The following is a 20263-nucleotide window of genomic DNA, read 5'->3' as shown; positions in this document are numbered from 1 at the left end:
CGTCAAAAAAGGTCCATTGTGTATAGAAACCCCTCTGAAACGAGATGCTGCATCTCCATCAAGGCCATCCTCTCAATAAAGTTTGGACAAATTCTGACACTCCATTATCTTTCTCATATTGTCTGTAATGGGCAATGAGGGTCAATTTCAAGCAGTTATCAAATCACCCATTCCTAACAGAAACCAAGCCCTACATCCTAAATCATGGTCTATCGGGTGGAAACCTTGTATGTCCAAAACTGTTACAATTCAGGAAATGGGGGGGATAAAAATAACCTGTGTTCCAGTGGATCCATGCAGTTATTATTTAACTTGTTAACACTTCCATTTGTTAAATGTTTATCAAAACACACAACAGAATTAACCACTTTCACTTAAAAACAAAATGCAAACTTAAGTATAGTAGTAAATAGACAATCTGCAAGCTGTAGATCCAGCTGTCCTCTTGTACGTATGACAAAGTAGGTTAGGTCATTGAAAGAAAACTTAGAGATACAAGGTTTCCACTCTCTACCCTACCCTACCCTAACAGTGACGATAATCTGCCCAGGCATAGATTGAGGCTTCCCTGGGGATCTGGGTGGTCCTACTTAAGAGATAATGGAGGGAAACGATATGCTCAGTAGCTATCCATCAGACACCTGACAGCTGCAATCTGTTTATGAAATGGATCTCCAAAGAATCACGTACGAGTGTGTGTGTGTGTGTGTGTGTGTGTGTGTGTGTGTGTGTGTGTGTGTGTGTGTGTGTGTGTGTGGTGTGTGTGCGCACGTTGCATGTGTGTGTGCGTGCCCTGATTAGAGGTGGAAGAATACCAAGGCTATGGTGAAGGTGCATCCTCAGGGTACATTTTTTCATTCATAACTCTGGGAGTGTACAAATATAACGGGTCCACTTGTATTGGTTGTGTTTGTACACTCTGAGTTAAATGTTGTTAAAATGAGTGTTAAATACCTCTATATACCAAAAGTACTCATTGTGTTAAAGTGTTTGTTCAGTAACAGTCTCCCTGTCTCTCCAGCTCATTAGTAAAACTCTTTAGTTCATCCAAACAGGAGAGAGATCTCATACAAAGTTCATCCAAACAGGAGAGAGATCTCATACAAAGTTCATCCAAACAGGAGAGAGATCTCATACAAATTTCATCCAAACAGGAGAGAGATCTCATACAAAGTTCATCCAAACAGGAGAGAGATCTCATACAAAGTTCATCCAAACAGGAGAGAGATCTCATACAAATTTCATCCAAACAGGAGAGAGATCTCATACAAAGTTCATCCAAACAGGAGAGAGATCTCATACAAATTTCATCCAAACAGGAGAGAGATCTCATACATAACAGGACAAACAAATGAAACTGGAAGTGATGAGACAAAAACACGTGAAAAGCAGCAGAGCGGCTCTAGCATAGCGAGCGGGCCGCGTGGCGTGGCGCTACCTACCGATGTCGATGCCTTTGCGTGGCTGCCCCCGGCCGTCCACCAGGTCCTCCACCCAGTGGATGTAGTTGAGCCTCAGGGGCACGGTGGGGATCAGGCGTTCCAGAGGGATGTCAATGGTCAATCCAAAGTCCTCCTTCAGCAGGGTACACGTTAGTGCCCGCACCGCCTCTGGCTCTTTGAAATTCACCCTGGGGAGAGAGAGAGAGATGGACAACGAAGGTCACCAATTCATTCCACCCAACAGCCACAGTCCTGCATTTTATGATCCTCAGTGGCGTTTTGAAGCACCCGGAAGACTGCCGGAAGTACAATTATAACTCAATGGCTCGAGTGAGCAGAAGTTAAGCCCGGAGCTCAAAGCCCGGACCTCAAACGTCATACATGGCGTCATGAACGTCCGTCCACCTCCATGAAAGTGCTGCAGTTCCTCTTTTCGCCAGTAGGTAGTGGCACTGCTAAAATAAAAAAAGTGAATGTAATTGGTTTGTGGCGGCTGGCGACCTGCGGATGGCGGATTTAGCTGCAGTTGCCGCGGGTAACTGCGGTTGGTGGATGGTGCGGTTAATATAAATAGGATGATATAATGAATGCGGTTGGATAGCGGGTGAGTTGGGTTATGAGTTATGCCCTCATATATTTCCACTGTGGTGTCCCTAGAGACCTGCCGGATGGCGGATTTAGCCGCGGTTGCGTGGGTAACCGCGGTTAGCGGATGGTGCGGTTAATATAAATATGATGCGGTTGGATAGCGGGCAGATAATGCATTTGCGGATGACAAAAAACTCAGGTCTCTAGTGGCCGCACACCGGGTAACACAGACACCCTTAGTTAATTAGATCGATGGTTTGTTTTCCTGCGTTACCAAGAGGCTTCCTGTCCTTGGCAGTTGGTAGCATTGTACCGATCACCGTTAGCCCGGCACTGCATTACCGTAGTCTCCGGCTAGCCTGTTAAATCATTCCGGCCACATTATCATGTCTCTTCTGGCTTTTTCAGACCACTCTGGCCCCAAGCCCCGAGTGGCGTTTTGAAGAAACCAAAAAGTGGAAGAAGACCCAATCAACATCTGCGCTCAGGGCCCTGTGATTGACAGACACCGATTGGCTCTTCCAATTTTTGGTTTCTTCAGAACGCCCACCCAGCGCTTGGAGCCAGACCGGTCTGCAGAAGACGAGTGATAACTTGAATTCACAGCACCTGCTACTGAAACCCCTGTCCTGCATTACTGTTCATGACAGGCTGAGGCACGCCCTGTGAGGAAAGAACCCCATGCTGAGATACTGTAAGCAAAGCAAGACAAACTATGCATATAATGCACAGACCTCAATTTGATACAAAGTCTCTCAGTCTCTATTGCAGAATCCTCAGTGTTAATTTAACTCGCAGTGTAAAACAAATGGAAATAAATGGACCCATAAGTGTAAGCAGAGATGGGCAGTATTTGAAATACATGTATTTGAAATACGTATTTGAAATACTTTTTTGTATTTTGTAATTTGTATTTCGCTGAGATGGAAGAAATTAGATGCATTTTGTATTTAAATACATTTTTGACCCAGTATTTGTATTTTGTATCAAAATACATTTTCAATATATTTTGCCCTTCAGAGATGGGCAGTATTTGAAATACATGTATTTGAAATACGTATTTGAAATACTTTTTTGTATTTTGTAATTTGTATTTCGATGGGGATGGAAGATGTATTTTGTATTTAGATACATTTTTTGACCCAGTATTTGTATTTTGTATCAAAATAAATTTTCAATGTATTTTGCCCATCTCTGAGTGTAAGGCTGTGTTTGGTTCCATTTATTAGAGCCTGTTGACGGTTCATAGTTTGGACCCCCTCGTTGTCGCCGGATCCGCCGTTGAGAAACAGCCCCATCAATTTGCAAATTCCCCCTCGCTATTTAATGATGCTGAAATGCACATTTTCAACATTTTGAGACCCCCCCCCCCCCCAGCCCCCTCCCCACTTATTCCCTAAACACCAGGCACCACTCTTCTCTCTGCATGCTTAACCCATTCTGACCTGAGATCAGATTTATACGAGGTTTCCGCCGGACACACACTGGTCTGATGAACCCATTCTGACCTGAGATCAGATTCTAAAAATGTCAGTCGTTCTTCGATTTTTTTCAAAAATAGCAGACCTACAAGCTCGTATCGCGCCACTCGGTGGCGCGATATGAGCTTGTAGATCTGCTATTTTTCAATAGCTAAAGCATAACATGACGCCGACACCAAAATGGGTGCCCGTTCAGAATGGGTTAATGACTTCAGCTGTCTGGGAAAGCACGTTGTGGGTTCGGTAGACAAAGTGAGTGGGCGAGATTGGTATAATTAAAAGCATCTACGAACACATTTTGCACCTTACGTCTACACTTTGGCAGACGCAATGAGACGTTTCCTGCAGGGTGTGTCAGTCTGCCACCTGAGGAGCACATTTCAGAGGCAGTCTACGGCTGTCTAGTGTCTACAAGAACAAGGACGACTAAATATGATTGTGAGGAAGATTGTTTTTGAATGTTGAAATATTTGTATTACACAGAAAGAAACAGACGATACATGGACGATGGCCCACGAGCATGACAGTCACAACATAACACACTTAACCCATTCTGACCTGAGATCAGATTCATACGAGGTTTCCGCCGGACACACACTGGTCTGATGAACCCATTCTGACCTGAGATCAGATTCTAAAAATCTCAGTCGCTCTTCGACTTTTCAAAAATAGCAGACCTACAAGCTCGTATCGCGCCACTCGGTGGCGCGATATGAGCTTGTAGATCTGCTATTTTTCAATAGCTAAAGCATAACATGATGCCGACACCAAAATGGGTGCCCGGTCAGAATGGGTTAACAGGACAATAAAGACATAAAAACTAAAAGTATATACTCCCAAATCATAAAATACATATTCACACCAAATACAATATAATAATGACAATCACAATATTTCTGCCACCATTCATATATAGATTCATCCCCTGACACGGTGGCACAGTTGGTAGTGCTGTCCTCACAGCTAGAAGGTCCTGGGTTCGATTCCCGCTCGGGGTGCTGTGGGTGCTGGCGACGTGTTTCCTCCTCCGCGTCATCAGTGCCCATACCCGAGGCGGTGTTGGCGAAAGGGCCTTTCTGTGTGGAGTTTGCATGTTCTCCCCGTGTCCCCTAGGGTAGGTAGTAGGTACCCTCACAAAAAACATGCAGTAATCCTGGTCACTACACTGCCTCCCCCTGGCCAGCCGGGGCGCCTGATGGAGGGGAAAGGAACTGGTTGGAATAACGTGTTCCTTCCACGCGCTACGTCCAACCAGGGAATCTCCCCCCTGTCAGGTGTAAAGGAGCAACTTGGACACTCAGGTATGAAGGAAGCATGAGTTCAAGTCCGTTGCTCTCCCCTTGTCCCCCATATATGGTGGAGGGTGTGTAGAGCACAGTAGGCGAATTAAATGATATACTAAAGTATGAAATAAAAGAAGTAGCGGATTGGGTTGATGAGAATAAATTAGTATTGAACATTGCTAAAACCAAGTGCATGGTGTTTGGATCTAGACATAAGCTAGAGGGTGATCCTCAACTGAGCCTGTCACTTGCCGGGAAGCCAGTAGAACAGGTAACAGAGGCTAAACTACTTGGAGTGGTACTAGATCCTAAACTTAATTGGACTAAACAAATTGACAATATAGTAACTAAAATGGGAAGAAGTATTGCCGTAACCAGGAAATGTTCTAGCTACATAACACTAAACACTAGGAAAGCAGTAATGCAAGCTCTAGTGTTATCACAACTTGAGTATTGCCCAGTCATCTGGTCATCGGCTACAAAAACAGACATACATAAACTACAAATAGCTCAAAACAAAGCTGCCAGATTAGCTCTCCAGTGTTCCAACAGGACACACATTGCAGAAATGCACAGAAATCTATCATGGCTTACTGTTGAGAATAGATTACATTCACGTATTCTTACGTTTTTCAGAAATGTATTAATGGACAAAAAACCACAGTATTTCTTTGAACAGGTAGCACATGTAAGAGACGAACATAATCATATGACTAGACAAGCCAGTTCGGGTGTTTTTGTGGCACCTAAACCAAGAACAAATATTCTTAAATCTTCTATTATCTATAGAGCAGTAATAGGTTGGAATGCACTACCAAAGTGTATAACCAATACAAATACAAAATTCATCTTTAAAATCAAGTTAAAAGAACACCTTATGTAAATCATACTGCAGTAACCCTGGGAAAAGAACAATTCAAATGTATAATGTGTTGAAAGTGATTTATTTTTATTTTTATTGCTATGTTTCTTTGTTTTTTATTTCTCCTGTCCTTTATTTTTTATTTTTTTTCTCTTTGTTTTTCTTATTTTATATTTTATTTTACTGTTTTATGTTGAGTTAGTGTTTGTAAACAATTGTAAGTATTGCCTATGTTAAATGTTTGTCTGTGTCGGACCCCAGGAAGACTAGCTTTTGTCAAGGCAAAAGCTAATGGGGATCCTTATAAACAATAAACAATAAACAATAGAGCCCAGGATCACATTAGATGATTGACACGGGGGTGAAAAATGGGTTACAAAATCGTGGGATAAAAAGTATATTAGAAAAAAAAAGATTCATCCCCTGCCTCCTAATTTAATAGTATGTTTTCTAACTGGCATCCTCTGTCACTCCAATTGATGATATTCACACGGCTGCCATCTTGCCAGCAAGGTGATACCTATAGGTGACACTAGGTGACACAAACAGAAAAGTCCTCTCTAATTATATTAAACAACGTCAAAATCACCAACATTGAAGATTGAATTATCCTCTTTCAATATGTAAAGTGTTTGTTTCAAAAAATCACACCCGTGTGAAATAAGTAAGTGGTGCAACTCCGTGTGGGGGTCCCCAGAGGGGAACCGGCCCGATCCTGGCGAGCCGCCCCACGTCCGAAACGGTTGAGAAATGACAGAGTTACTGTGTGGGGGGTCCCTCTACTGTACCCTCCACTGTACTGTCACTCTACTGGCACACCCGAAATCACCATATAAACAGTTAATATGTGCGTGTGTGTTTGTGTGTGTGTTAGGTTGCGCACAGGTGGTTGAAAAACAACCATGCTGTTTCTGTGCTCAGACGCACCCAGCCACAACACCCACCCAGCCAGCCAGCCAGCCAGCCAGCCAACCATCCACATAGTCACTTAAAGGGACACTTCACCCTTTTTGCAAAAAGATATATGTTAATGACGTTTAGAAGCTTTAGAACACTTTCCTGGGGGTATTTATGTGTGTAATATGTGGTTTTAGATATTTTAGATTGTAGCAGTGAGCCTGGACTACATGTTGTCTCAGTAAGACAGCTCTCCCCCTATCCACAAGGAGGAGCAGTGCACCAAAGAATTATGGGAATTGTAGTCCAGGAAGGTAGTGAGACCAGTGTCCATGACATCAGAGACAACAGGCTCACTGCTACAATCTAAAATATCTAAAACCACATATTACACACATAAATACCCCCAGGAAAGTGATCTAAAGCTTCTAAACGTCATTAACATATATTTTTTTGCAAAAAGGGTGAAGTGTCCCTTTAAGGAAGTGGCTGCACCACTTAAAAAATCCACCGTAGACATTTTATGAGCTACTTCCTGTCAAGAAATTCCTTGCAGATGACCCTGACCACATGTTCCTTCAGAGCTGCATGGGATGGAAACAGCAGCAGTGAGTTAGTGGTAGCTCATCAATCTCACCCAGTGTCCAGGTAACCAATGATCATATTCGGTTAATGGACCGCTTTAATCAGCGGCTGAGAGACCATGACCTTTAGTGTCAGGAGAAACGCGACATCTGCGCACAAGCCGCGCGCACGCACGCACGCACGCACACACACACACACACACACACACACACACACACACACACACACACACACACACACACACACACACACACACACACACACACACACACACACACACACACACACACACACACACACACACACACACACACACACACACACACACACACACGATGTTGGTGCTGTATTAACTCAATTAATATTATAATTAACTTTTTCTTGGGGACCCTAAAGAATTGCAGCGAAAGAAAAAAAGACTGATGAGTCAGCATGAGAGGCTTCCGTTGTTAAATGACAGCCATCTGTCTCTGTTGTTCTGGTGCCTTTCTCCTCAGTGGGAGAGTCGGGTGACAATCAATATGCACAGAGTAAAAGCACCACTTAATACTTTGGTGTATATCACGTGCCGAACATAGCAGAACTACGAGGCAACGCATCGCAGATGGTCTCGTCGAAGTAGAACTCGAGCATTAGGCCACTCATCATAGGAGGCATGCCAGGCCTCTATTTTTAGCCATTGATGAGTGTGTGTGTGCGTGCATGTGCGCACGTGTGTGTGTGTGTGTGTGTGCAATCACTCCCATCAGCACCGGTGCTGCCTGGCAGCAAACGGCCCGGTCTCCATAGCAACCCTTCCTGCTGCACACTGCACAGACTGAGGAGGGAGACGCAAATCCGGCCACGCTGGAGCAACATGGCTGATGCTGGGGCGTGAGCGTGCACGACATGCACGTTGTGGGGTTTTTTAGGAAGGGTGGGGACTGGGGAGGGAGGGGGCTACAGCATATAGGCAAGTCATGACGTGGGTGCGTCATGGCGTAGGCACGACTGAACGCCACACTGTGCTAGGAGGACGGCACGAGGGATGGAACAAATCTAAGACACTTAACCCATTCTGACCCGAGATCAGATTCATACGAGGTTTCCGCCGGACACACACTGGTCTGACGAACCCATTCTGACCTGAGATCAGATTCTAAAAATGTCAGTCGTTCTTCGATTTTTTTCAAAAATAGCAGACCTACAAGCTCGTATCGCGCCACTCGGTGGCGCGATATGAGCTTGTAGATCTGCTATTTTTAAATAGCTAAAGCATGATATGATGCTGACACCAAAATGGGTGCCCGGTCAGAATGGGTTAAAAAGCTGACTTGAGAAATAAGTTTGTTTAGAACTGGGGAAAGTGGGGGAAGTGAATGGAATAATAATCACTATTATGGGTCCATAAAACATTTATTCAGCTCTTTTGAATGCATTAATTGCATACACTATCCGGTGATACATTTTCTGCCTATTATGGCCCGAAACCGAATATGCCGAAAATGCATTTCTTGCCATTTTCTGCCAAATATTTTCTGCGGCCGAAGATTCGGTGCATCACTACTACAAATAATAGCTGCCTTGCCTAGTACAAGATGATACAGTGGAAGTGGAGTGCTCAGTGCTATGTAATGTTGTGGAAGTTTCAGAATCAAATCCCTTACTTTTCAGGAGGATTCAAATTCCCAAATAGCAGACCTACAAGCTCAAAACATGTCACGATGCGAAAGGTTTGAGCTTGTAGATCAGCTATTTTTGTGTGACACTGTAGTTGTAGTAGGATGAATGAAGGAAGTCATTAATTTATGAAAATACATAGTTAACCCATTTTGGTGTTGGCATCATGTTATGCTTTAGCTATTGAAAAATAGCAGATCTACAAGCTCATATCGCGCCACCGAGTGGCGCGATACGAGCTTGTAGGTCTGCTATTTTTTGAATAATCGAAGAACGACTGACATTTTTAGAATCTGATCTCAGGTCAGAATGGGTTCATCAGACCAGTGTTTGTCCAGTGGAAAACTCGTATGAATCTGATCTCAGGTCAGAATGGGTTAAAATATGGAGAGACGTTTCTGCCTGAAAAAGATATATACAGGACGGGGATGGATGGACGGACGGACAGACAGGATTCTAAACTGGGTAATAAAGGTAAGAAAGAAGACATGGGAGCTAGAGATGTTTACCAAATAGTTGCGAATGCAGTGAGCACTAACTATGAGACCCTGCTGATCATGTCTGTGTGTCTGTGTGTGTGTGTCTGTCCCACTGTTACACCACCCGCCCGCCACCAGAGGGCGCAGCTGTATCACACAACACGCACGAACGCACTCACACACACACACACACACACACCTTAACTTAAAAAAACTTAACTTCAAAAAAAAAACTTTAAAAAAACTTAACTTCAAAAAAATCTTTAAAAACACTTAACTTAAAAAAAAAAACTTTAAAAAAAAAACTTTAAAAAACACAAAAAAGAGAACTTTAAAAGAAAACCTTAAAAAAAGTACGTAATTTATTCTAATTGTTGTTATTGCCATTTACGAGCTGCGTTCGCTTCCCGCGTTTGCGCGTCTTACTTGTGATAAATGACTGTGGCGTCACTGGCGTTTAAACTGGGAGTTTGTCCCACTGGGTGTCAAACTGTGTGTAATTATGCAGAGCAGTTCCCTTCTGGTCCAATACAGAAGGGTGCGGGGGGGACATCACAATTCTATGATTTTTCACTCAACTTAACCCATTCTGACCTGAGATCAGATTCATACGAGGTTTCCACTGGACACACACTGGTCTGATTAACCCATTCTGACCTGAGATCAGATATAAAAAAATATCAAGTCGTTCTTCGATTTTTCAAAAATAGCAGACCTACAAGCTCGTATCGCGCCACTCGGTGGCGCGATATGAGCTTGTAGATCTGCTATTTTTCAATAGCTAAAGCATAACATGATGCTGACACCAAAATGGGTGCCCGGTCAGAATGGGTTAAATTAATAAATGTCACTTTACTTTACATCTAAGTGCAATTAGAACAACTTGAACTTGATCTTAACCTATAACTTGATAGTTAGATCAACATACAGTGAATTCAATATTCAATAGTTCAATATTTGAACACATTTAATCCTTAAATACTTCATCGTATGACAAATAGAAAATAGCAGATGTGCAAAGGGCCCAGATGTGGATTTGCTATTTCCGCCATTTGTGTCAACATCTTTGAATTCCCATTCCCAAAATAGGGACACCAGGTTGGAACTGGAAGTGGTTAAACATTCTGTGTGGTGTGCTGAGCTAGTACAGTATATACTGGTCAGGTCAGATATTGGCCAGAATGTCAATCATGTGACTTAAGTTCAGATATACACATCTAAACATCAGCCACTACTAGCATCTGTGAATGTCATCTTATTTGCCGATTCGCCGATGGGGGTCAACAAGGCAAGCATCAGCTGATACCAACTTGCGGACGATGAATTGGAGGTGCATCCCTAGTATTACAGTATATATGCAGGTTCTGACTGACTAGCAAAACTACCTGGGGCCTGAGGGACGTTTATGCTGAGCAGACAGGAGAGGGGAGACCTGTGGCCACATGACACTTCATCAGCACAACACCCTTATCCCATTCTGACCTGAGATCAGATTCATACGAGGTTTCCGCCGGACACACACTGGTCTGATGAACCCATTCTGACCTGAGATCAGATTCTAAAAATGTCAGTCGCTCTTCGATTTTTCAAAAATAGCAGACCTACAAGCTCGTATCGCGCCACTCGGTGGCGCGATATGAGCTTGTAGATCTGCTATTTTTAAATAGCTAAAGCATAACATGATGCTGACACCAAAATGGGTGCCCGGTCAGAATGGGTTATTGTGCTGATCAAGTACATTATATGTACATATTGATTAGCAGCAACGTTCTGGACCCTCCTGTGTTGGTTCTGTCCTCCTCATACAAAGTCAAATACACCCTGACTTCTTAGAGAAGTGATGAAAGCAAAGCACTACCTATAAAGTACAACACAACGTATGAAAAGGAGCCGATTCCATGCAAAGCACACAATTCTAAAACTGGTAATTTACCAACCTGAATGACAATGGCATTGAGCCATATTTTATACAGCACAGCGAAAATAGCTGCAGAGCCATATCATACAATGTGTCACAAATAATGTGACCCTACATGTGAACACGTAGATCTGCTATTTATTTACTTTACTTTACTTTATCGCCTATAATGACGTGCCCAAAATAGGGCCGGCAGGTGGAAAGTGGTTAATGTATACGGTTAAGATATGTCTAATTAGTCCAAGTGCGTTAGCGCTCCTTTCTATGTGCTGACGAGAGTCTGACACACTTTCTTCAATGATTAATGCATGCCTCTGTGACAAGGTGTCATGTGTCATCATGCTGCTAGACATCCTCGCTGAGCCATAGACGAGTGGATCAATGAACAGGGATCAATGCTAAAAGCTTCACTTTCAACATACCTGAATGGCATTTATTTAATGTTAAACTAATCACAAACACAATCACGCTGGATTCATGTGACTAGAATTCACAATCACTCTTATACAGAGTGACTTACAATATTGCAGACAGACAGCCCATAGCACTTACCCTACCCCCTTAGATAGCATTTCTGTAGACTTAGATAGCATCTGATACAGACTTATAGCATGTTCTGTAGACGGCACTATAATTGCATTGTATATAGTCATAGCACGCCATAGTACATATGTATAGCATAGTAGTATATATATATAGTTTATATGTATAGTCTCATAATATAGATATTCCACTGTTACTTTCTTAGCTTACGCATGTTTTATGATAAATGCTTATTGTAAATCTCTCTGGATTAAGAGCGTCTGCTAAATGCCTAAATGCCTAAATTGACAGTGCCGTGCCGGTCAGTAAAGTAGGATCATCATCACTGGTGAACCGAGAACCTAGCATTAGTCTAACTCTAAACAATATACTATCAAAATAATAATCTGTACATTGAAACTATAGGATACCAGGTAAACAATGAATCTAGCTATCCGTCTAAATAACATGCTAAGATGCTATATCTAAATTACATTTTAGATAGACAGAAGAACCAAGCCTATAAGTAGACCTGTCACAATTATTACATAATTGCCTAATCTCAATTATTTGCGTAAATCACAATAGTTTTTTGCATAGTCATAGTTTTTTGCCATGATCATTTCCATGTTAAAAAAATATATATTGATATTCCATATACATATTCATATACAGTTCATATATTTTGGGGAAAAACTATAAAAATTAATAATAATAATAATAGTGGAAATAGCAGATCTACAAGCTCAAAATGCATTGCGATGCGACATGTTTGGAGCTTCTAGATTGGTTATTCCAATATTGTATTATTAGTTTATTAGAAGTATACTGTACTTTTTCTGTTTTGTATGTGTCTATAGAGTTAACATTACTTTAGTAGTCCCAATTCTTCCATGTGGGGAAAATAAATCACGCCATGACTCCATCTTTAAATGGTCTCAATGGTTTCCAGCTGTGGTAAAGGCTCTGCCTATCAGTGCACAGTTGGAACAAGATAGCCTGGTTAATAAACCAGACCGAATCAGCCGTTGGCAAAAAGAAATTTGCCTGCCGGCGGATTACAGTCTGGAGAGGCTCAATTGTACGCCCATTTCCTACACCAGAGAAATGGGGCGGCCAATCGGGACACGGTATGCAATATGGGCGGGCTTTGGTACAGTGACTTTCAATGCTTGAGACCTTTGACTGACAGTAGCTCTGACCAATTGCGTCAAAGAGAAAATGTTTCCATCCGCCCCCCTGGAAATGAAATCCAAGCTGAGCCTCCCCAGACTAATATCCCGCGGTCCGTGCGATATTAGTCTGGTTTATTAACCAGGCTAGGAACAAGACTCATTCACCATGCAATGCTTTATAAATGAATACATGATGGTGGAGAACAGAGCTGGGCAACCACCTCTTTTGATGAGTTAAGTTGGGCTGTTGATGTGATCAATTGAGTTAATAAAAAATAACCATTATTGTTTGATGTACATATACATATTTATTGAGTTAATACAAAATAACCATTATTGTTTGATGTACATATCCACCCCCCCCCCTCTCCTTTTTCTCTCTCCATATTTTAACATGCTAAATAATGCATAATGTCATGGAGTCTATTTTGAAAGATAAAGTGAAAAGAGAATGTTTCTTTAATTCAAAGAAAGTGATAATCCTTCCACAAATTACCATCCCCCACTTCTTCCCTCAGAAAATATGACTACCAAATGAAATGTCAGCCCAGGCCGTTGCATTTTTAATAGGCTCCAAACCCAGACAGCTGAAATGGAAGGCAAGGGTCCGTCTCTCTTTGTAAGCCCATCCCTGTATCTCAGATTCTCCTGTGAGCCTGAAGTACATCACATCATTTATAACGTACACAGCATGCCCCCCTTCCCAGGCCAAATACAAAGAGCATTGGCTATGTCGGATGGCAAGAGGACAGCATAAGGATTGTACAAGGAATCTGTCCTTAACTCAGCTTAACCCATTCTGAACGGGCACCCATTTTGGTGTCGGCATCATGTTATGCTTTAGCTATTGAAAAATAGCAGATCTACAAGCTCATATCGCGCCACCGAGTGGCGCGATACGAGCTTGTAGGTCTGCTATTTTTTGAAAAATCGAAGAACGACTGACATTTTTAGAATCTGATCTCGGGTCAGAATGGGTTAATCAGACCAGTGTGTGTCCAGGGGAAACCTGGTATGAATCTGATCTCAGGTCAGAATGGGTTAAAGGTCACCGTCCACATGTCCCCTCTATACCTTCAGCCAATCCAACAAATCTATGTGAATTGTGGAAATCAACTGGAACAGGAAATGGACAACCAGTTGTTGTCTGTTGTCTTTTTCTTGTAAATATTAATGCAGAGCTACCAACCTGCACACATTTTGTGTACCAACCACGCAATTCTAGGCGTATAGACACCTAGAATTGCGTGGTTGGTACACAAAATGTGTGCAGGTTGGTAGCTCTGTTAATGTTGCAACAAGCCAATATCTGAGTCTCAAGCAAGAGCCATGTAGCACCAATGCACCATATAGGTGAGCCATGTAGCACCAATGCACCATATAGGTGAAGATATTGTTTTCTACATGAAATGCATAGAAATAGGTAAACCAAGACCAACAACCTATCATCAGTCCAACAGTAGAATACATTACAAATATATATATATATATATATATAATTATATATATATAATTAAAGAGGTGAGTTTAAAGAGGTGAGTTTAAAGACTACGGCGGAAGATTCATTGGGAGTGAGTCTGCAGTTCTAACTGCAATGGGGAGTAAAGTTCATTAAATAGTTCGAGAGCCAGAAGGGAGAAGAGTCTGAGACATGTGGAGCTGTCCCAGATGTTTTAGCAAAAGTTGTGACAGCCTCGCTGTGTTAGCTGACCTGAGTGAGCGGGAGGGGTTGTAGGGTTGGATCAGGCTTAGATGATATGGGGGGGCCATACCCTTGGTTGCTTTGTAGGCCAAGTTGGCCAACAGTGTTTTGTACTCTGTGGGGGCAGTAACCGAGAGCCAATGGAGTTAGCGGAGAAGGGGGGAGATGTGAAACTTTTGGCTAGTTGAAGACGAAGCGTGATCGTGCCACATTTTGGATCATTTGGAGGATCACATGCCATGGGGCCAGAAGGAGAGAGTTACAGTAGTCAGTTTTGATATGACTGATGTCTGGATATGGACAGCTGACTCCTAGCCTATAGGTGAGGAAGGTTCATTTCACTGTTTAGCCCTGCTAAAACAAGTATCCCTTTTCGACACACAAAAAATAATCTGAATAGCATTTACATAAAAAACACCTTTGCTAATGCCCTCCTTTCTCACTGACGATGTTCTCACAATTTACTCACAATCCACACTGTCTTGCATGACATCACGACGTGTTTTTGGCTGGGACCTAAGCCTTTCATCCAATCAGGATAGAGCCAAAAAGGAAACCTAAGGTTTTTTGACCCCCAGGGGTTAACTGGGGACAGGGAGGAACTCCTTATATGGTCAGCACACTCTATAGTAGAGAGGATTATCACAACAAAACAAAAAAATAAGTGATATTTGAATTAAGTGAAATCACTGAATATACCTTTAAGTTAAGGAAAGCATGTCAAAACCTTTGTGAGTGATGGCTAATCAAAGCTGATAGCTGCTGCAAAGTTAGCATCAGCTCATTCTAGAGCTCCACTGAAGTCAAAGGAAAATGGTCTGGGTCTTTTTTATCAGTATGATGGTGTGACTGTGAACAGTGTTCAATCCAGGGGGGCAGTCAGCCAGATATTTCGTGAAGCCTCATTTGAAATCGGTAGTTCATATAATGGCCTGTTGTGGCGCTGGACTGGACCCAAAAAGCCCCATAGCTCCATAGAGGCCCATGTATTTTGGCCCAACTTCACCTAGACTGTATTACCTTAATAAACATGGTCATGAATACTTTCTGCTTCCAGTCACTAGTTTAAAGTCTCATTTCTAATGTCATAATATTCTTTTTGGAAAATTATGGTCCCATTTATTTAAAAAAATGACCATAAAGTCGCGCATGTTCTGAGGGGCGTGGCTACCGTTACAGTCTATGATCGGGATTCCCCTCCCACTCGAGTCAAAATAAAAACCAACGGAGAAGAAGGGGGGAAGTCCCGCCTCGTTGTCTGGGCCAGCCAATGGCCAGCTGGTCCAAAAGGGAGCCAGCCAATGGCCAGCTGGTCCAAAACGGATCTAGAAAGATGGTGACTTACAGTGCATTAGAATGCAAGGGATTTCAGGCTTCATTTTACGTTCATGTTAGACCCGGGGAACGCTTTGTCCATATTTTTTACAGTCTATTGTTCAATCACAGCACACCTCCAACAATGTATAGCAGTGCTGGACGGCAGAACAGTGAGCAGGTGTGACCTGGTTACCCCTGTGATGTATGCTGGATGATTCCATCCTGTGTCATTGCAATGCAAATTCATCCACCGTCTACAAAATTACACAGCAAGTCAACAATACAGGGGAATTGGCTAAATCACTAATTGGATACTTGCATATATGCATGTTAATTTGCCTGTACATAGAACGGCTATTGTTGCTATCTTTAAAAAAAATACTTTCCAATTTCCATATCCCCACTTTTAAAACCTGTGTGTTAGACTGTCCACATATCAAGCACACACTGCATAATGAGACATTTAATCAACACCTGCCACACACACACACACACACACACACACACACACACACACACACACACACACACACACACACACACACACACACACACACACACACACACACACACACACACACACACACACACACACACACACACACACACACACACACACACACACACACACACAAAGGATAAATCCACACAGAAAGATGTTCATTGGCACATACATACATGCGGATGTTCACACCTGCTAGTGACACCATGTGTGCACTGTGCAGTTATCTGCAATCTGCATATTTATTTATAATTGAATTAATTCTAAATGTGTGTTTTGTGCCAGGGCCTCCAGTAGAGAAGATTTGGGTTAAAAAAAGTTATAGAAAAATATCCATTATATTTCACAAAGTGAGGCGCTGTGAGCTTGTAGATCTGCTATTTTTTAGGGTGAAACAACCAAATAAAAAAGTCCAGTCAACCCTGTCCGCATTCGCAGCACTGCTTCCGTAAGATTGCATTGGAAAAACATGGTACTGGCTGACAACTGCTTTGAAAGCAGTTCACCCCTATCTAAAATGTTTACATTCCTATCCTAAGTTTATCAACTGTATCTTCCTTCTCATAACTTTACATTTTGGAATCAATACTGCAAAAAGGGTTTAATCCACCGTTTGTGGACAGGGTTTTGACCTGCGCAGGGATAGCTTTCCATGGAACCTCATCTCGGAGCTATAGCGTTTTTTTTTTAAATAGCAGACCTACAAGCTCGTAGCGCGCCACTTGGTGGCGCGCTATGAGCTTGTAGATCTTCTATTTTTCAATAGCTAAAGCATAACATGATGCTAACACCAAAATGGGTTCCCGTTCAGAATGGGTTAACAGTGTGTAAAATGAATAAAGTGTACAAATGGCCAATATGTGTTGTTTTTGAGGGGTGCTAGCCCCTCCTATATCCAGCTATTAGTGTAGATTTCGTGTTACACAAACATCAAATTCCCATTGACAATGAATGGAGAATTTACATATGTGGAGGAGCAAATCTGTATTTATGTCTTACACAAACATTAAATTCCCATTGACAATGAATGGAGAATGTACGTCATATGTGGACGAACAAATTTACATCGTCATGACCATAAGAGCGCCCCTCACTTCACACGGGTGTGATTTCCTATATACAGGTTTAATGTTTGCTTTAAAAACACCATTGAAAATAAAGAGAATTTAATGTTTGTTTTGTCTCAATGTTTGTGAGTGCAGCGCTCTTATCATCTTACAACATGATGAGGGGCGCTCGCTCACCTTTATTAGGCTACTGTGTGCGAGTGCAATCATCCAATCCACTGCACTGATTAAGCAACTCAAAGCATGACTCACTTGTAGGTTAATCGTCTTACAAATATACCCAAATCAACATCATAACCTAGATTGTGGAGAATTGAGTCCGCGACCCCGAGCATGCAGGGCCATGGCCCTGATTATCCTGATTACTGAATACCAACCTCACCACTTCTTGGCTTGGCATTTTGGCAATTATTTTGGAGGCGCTGCCCACACGTAGCTGTGTTGCTCTCCCCACAAACGCCCGATCCTTACAAGATATAAACCTACACCTCGTTGTAACGGTGACTAATCATTAAATCAACGATTAAAATGATATAAAATACAAGAGAAATAATGGAACAACGTTAAGTTTCCGAACTTTTGGCAGTTTGTGGCAAATTGACCATGCCATGCCTGTTCAAACAATCAACAAACAAATACATAAACACTTACATGGCTCGTCCAGTGAGACTGGTCTGTACATGTTGTTGGAAGTCTGGATACTTGGAAGCCAAATATGCGAAGTCTGGAGGTTTGTCTTTGTAACGGTTCCGAGGATGCATGGACTTATTCAGAGCCATTTGACCAACTTCACTGCAAATAAGAACAGTAAAACAACCTTACTTAACATGTGTCTCTGTGCTAATCAATGACACTCGGAGAATATTAATAAGGGACCAAAAACACTGACCAAGACCATGTTGAAATGATAATCACATCGAATGAGCTAAGCAAAGCAAAGTTACCATGTTTACCCAGGGTAACTGGACTAAGCTCAAGAACTACCATTGTTTATGTTCGTTTGTTTACATTTACGCCATGCATTAATACAACGTTCTCCTGGTGTCTGCCTACCTTTACGGCATATATTCTTGTGGTGACTGAAGCGGTAAATATAAATGTATTTATTATTATTATTATAACAATAAATGCTGTTGAGTCGATATAGTGTAGTGTGTGTCACGTTCAGGCGTTCACGTTGTTTGAACGTACACTTCCGGATTTATCGTGACGTCACCCCGTTGCGCCGAAAACGACGAGATGATGCGACGCATTCGGCCGCGTCATGCTATTGGTTGCCTATGGCAACCAAACTAATTATAGACAAGTTATCATTCGTATCATAATCATTGTTACAATTAGTCCATTTAGTCCATGCACAGTACATCTTAGTTTGTGTACTTGAACTTGAGAAACGTGACATGATAATGACTAATGCAGCAAGGCTGACCTTGCTGGCACTGAGATGTCTCTCGTAGTATATATATATAGATATAGAGATATATATATATATCCCCCCGCACACACACTTGTGAATATGTAATAATTGTTTATTACACTAGCTATTGCCATGGTTTAATTTGAGCCTGAAACTAATTCAAATGGATAATCACTGTCATGTTCATGCTATATTACTCTGCTGCATACGGCCATTGCTTAAAAGCTCTCTACAGGGAGTAAGCAAATACAAGTACAGAATGTAGAAGAATGGCTATTTTCATCAGAGTTCACTGTTAGCATTAGACAGTAAGATGGAATGTGTTCATTGTGTTGTCATCACTGCTGTTGCATCAACTACAGCCTCACCTGCCAGTGAGATAGATTTTATTTCGGTTAATTAAAGGAGTACATATTATCCTACTCCTCCCGGGTCCGCCCAACACGTCTTACACGTGCAGCGACCATTATCACCCTCCCCTCACCGCTCAGCTTCCCTCCCCCATCCATCCATCCATGATCCATCCATCTTCAACCGCTTATCCGTAGTTGGGTCGCGGGGGCAACAGCTCCAACAGAGTGTTCCAGACTTCCCTCTCCAGAGCAACATTAGTGACTTCCTCCTGGGGGATCCCGAGACATTCCAAGGCCAGTGAGTCTTTGTGTTTCCTCCACCTGCGCCTTGGTCTGCCCCGGGGTCTCTCCCAGTGCCTCAACACGGGCCAATTAGGTTCCTTAGACGTGCTTTTTGAGCGGTGCCTAGGGGGTATGCAATACCGCTGGGTGACCTAAAGTAGCACTGATGAGCAGCCTAAACGGGCCATTCACACAGAGCAGGAGCACTGTTCTGCAGCCAGCCAGCGGTGCCGTTGAGCAGCCTGCACCACTCAGTTCACACGGGTGTGATTTCCCCCCCCCCCTCATAGTCCCAGAAAAAATACAATTTGTATGAAGTACGAAATTGGGGGTCCTTGACATCAAAACGGTTGAGAATCACTGTAGTACACACAAAATAGAGCTCACAAAATTGTGCACTTTTTTTCTCCTTTTTATTATGTCGCAAACAATAATGACATCCAGATATATCGTTAACAATTTGCAGTGTGAAGAGTTGAAACCATGGAAGCAAAAAAAAACAAAAAAATAAAAGTCCTATTGGAGAGCTTGTGAAGTGTGAGGCCCTGCATCGACAAGGCATGTTATCGCAGACAGCTGGATGTCAGGCTGGTGCAACCAGGGACCCACAGAGTCAGTCTGTCAGTCCCTTCACACACCAGCCTGTGTATGCACTATGCAGCACAGAGATTGCTTGGGACCTGCGAATGGCAAATATTCCTTCTTAAAAAGGGCATCATTGTTATTCAAAAG

The 20263-nt window shown here is 42.4% G+C and overlaps 1 protein-coding gene across 1 annotated transcript in view; it reads right to left on the bottom strand.

The window, feature by feature from the left end:
• Nucleotides 1-18651, bottom strand: part of mettl16 (methyltransferase 16, N6-methyladenosine) — a 48308-nt gene extending 29657 nt beyond the window's left edge. Inside the window, exons 1-3 of the mRNA XM_083773689.1 lie at nt 18533-18651; nt 18131-18271; nt 1443-1630 (exon numbers count right to left, since the gene is read on the bottom strand). Coding sequence (XP_083629815.1) covers nt 1443-1630; nt 18131-18258 — 316 coding nt within the window. The 5' untranslated portion in view covers nt 18259-18271; nt 18533-18651. The remainder of the gene's footprint in view (nt 1-1442; nt 1631-18130; nt 18272-18532) is intronic.
• Between the last annotated feature and the right edge of the window lie 1612 nt (nt 18652-20263).

The sequence above is a fragment of the Protomyctophum parallelum genome (assembly GCF_964188405.1).
Source record: "Protomyctophum parallelum genome assembly, chromosome: 9".
Classification (NCBI taxonomy): Eukaryota; Metazoa; Chordata; class Actinopteri; order Myctophiformes; family Myctophidae; genus Protomyctophum; species Protomyctophum parallelum.
Note: the sequence above shows the minus strand (reverse complement) of the source record. Positions and strands in the feature narration are given on the sequence as shown.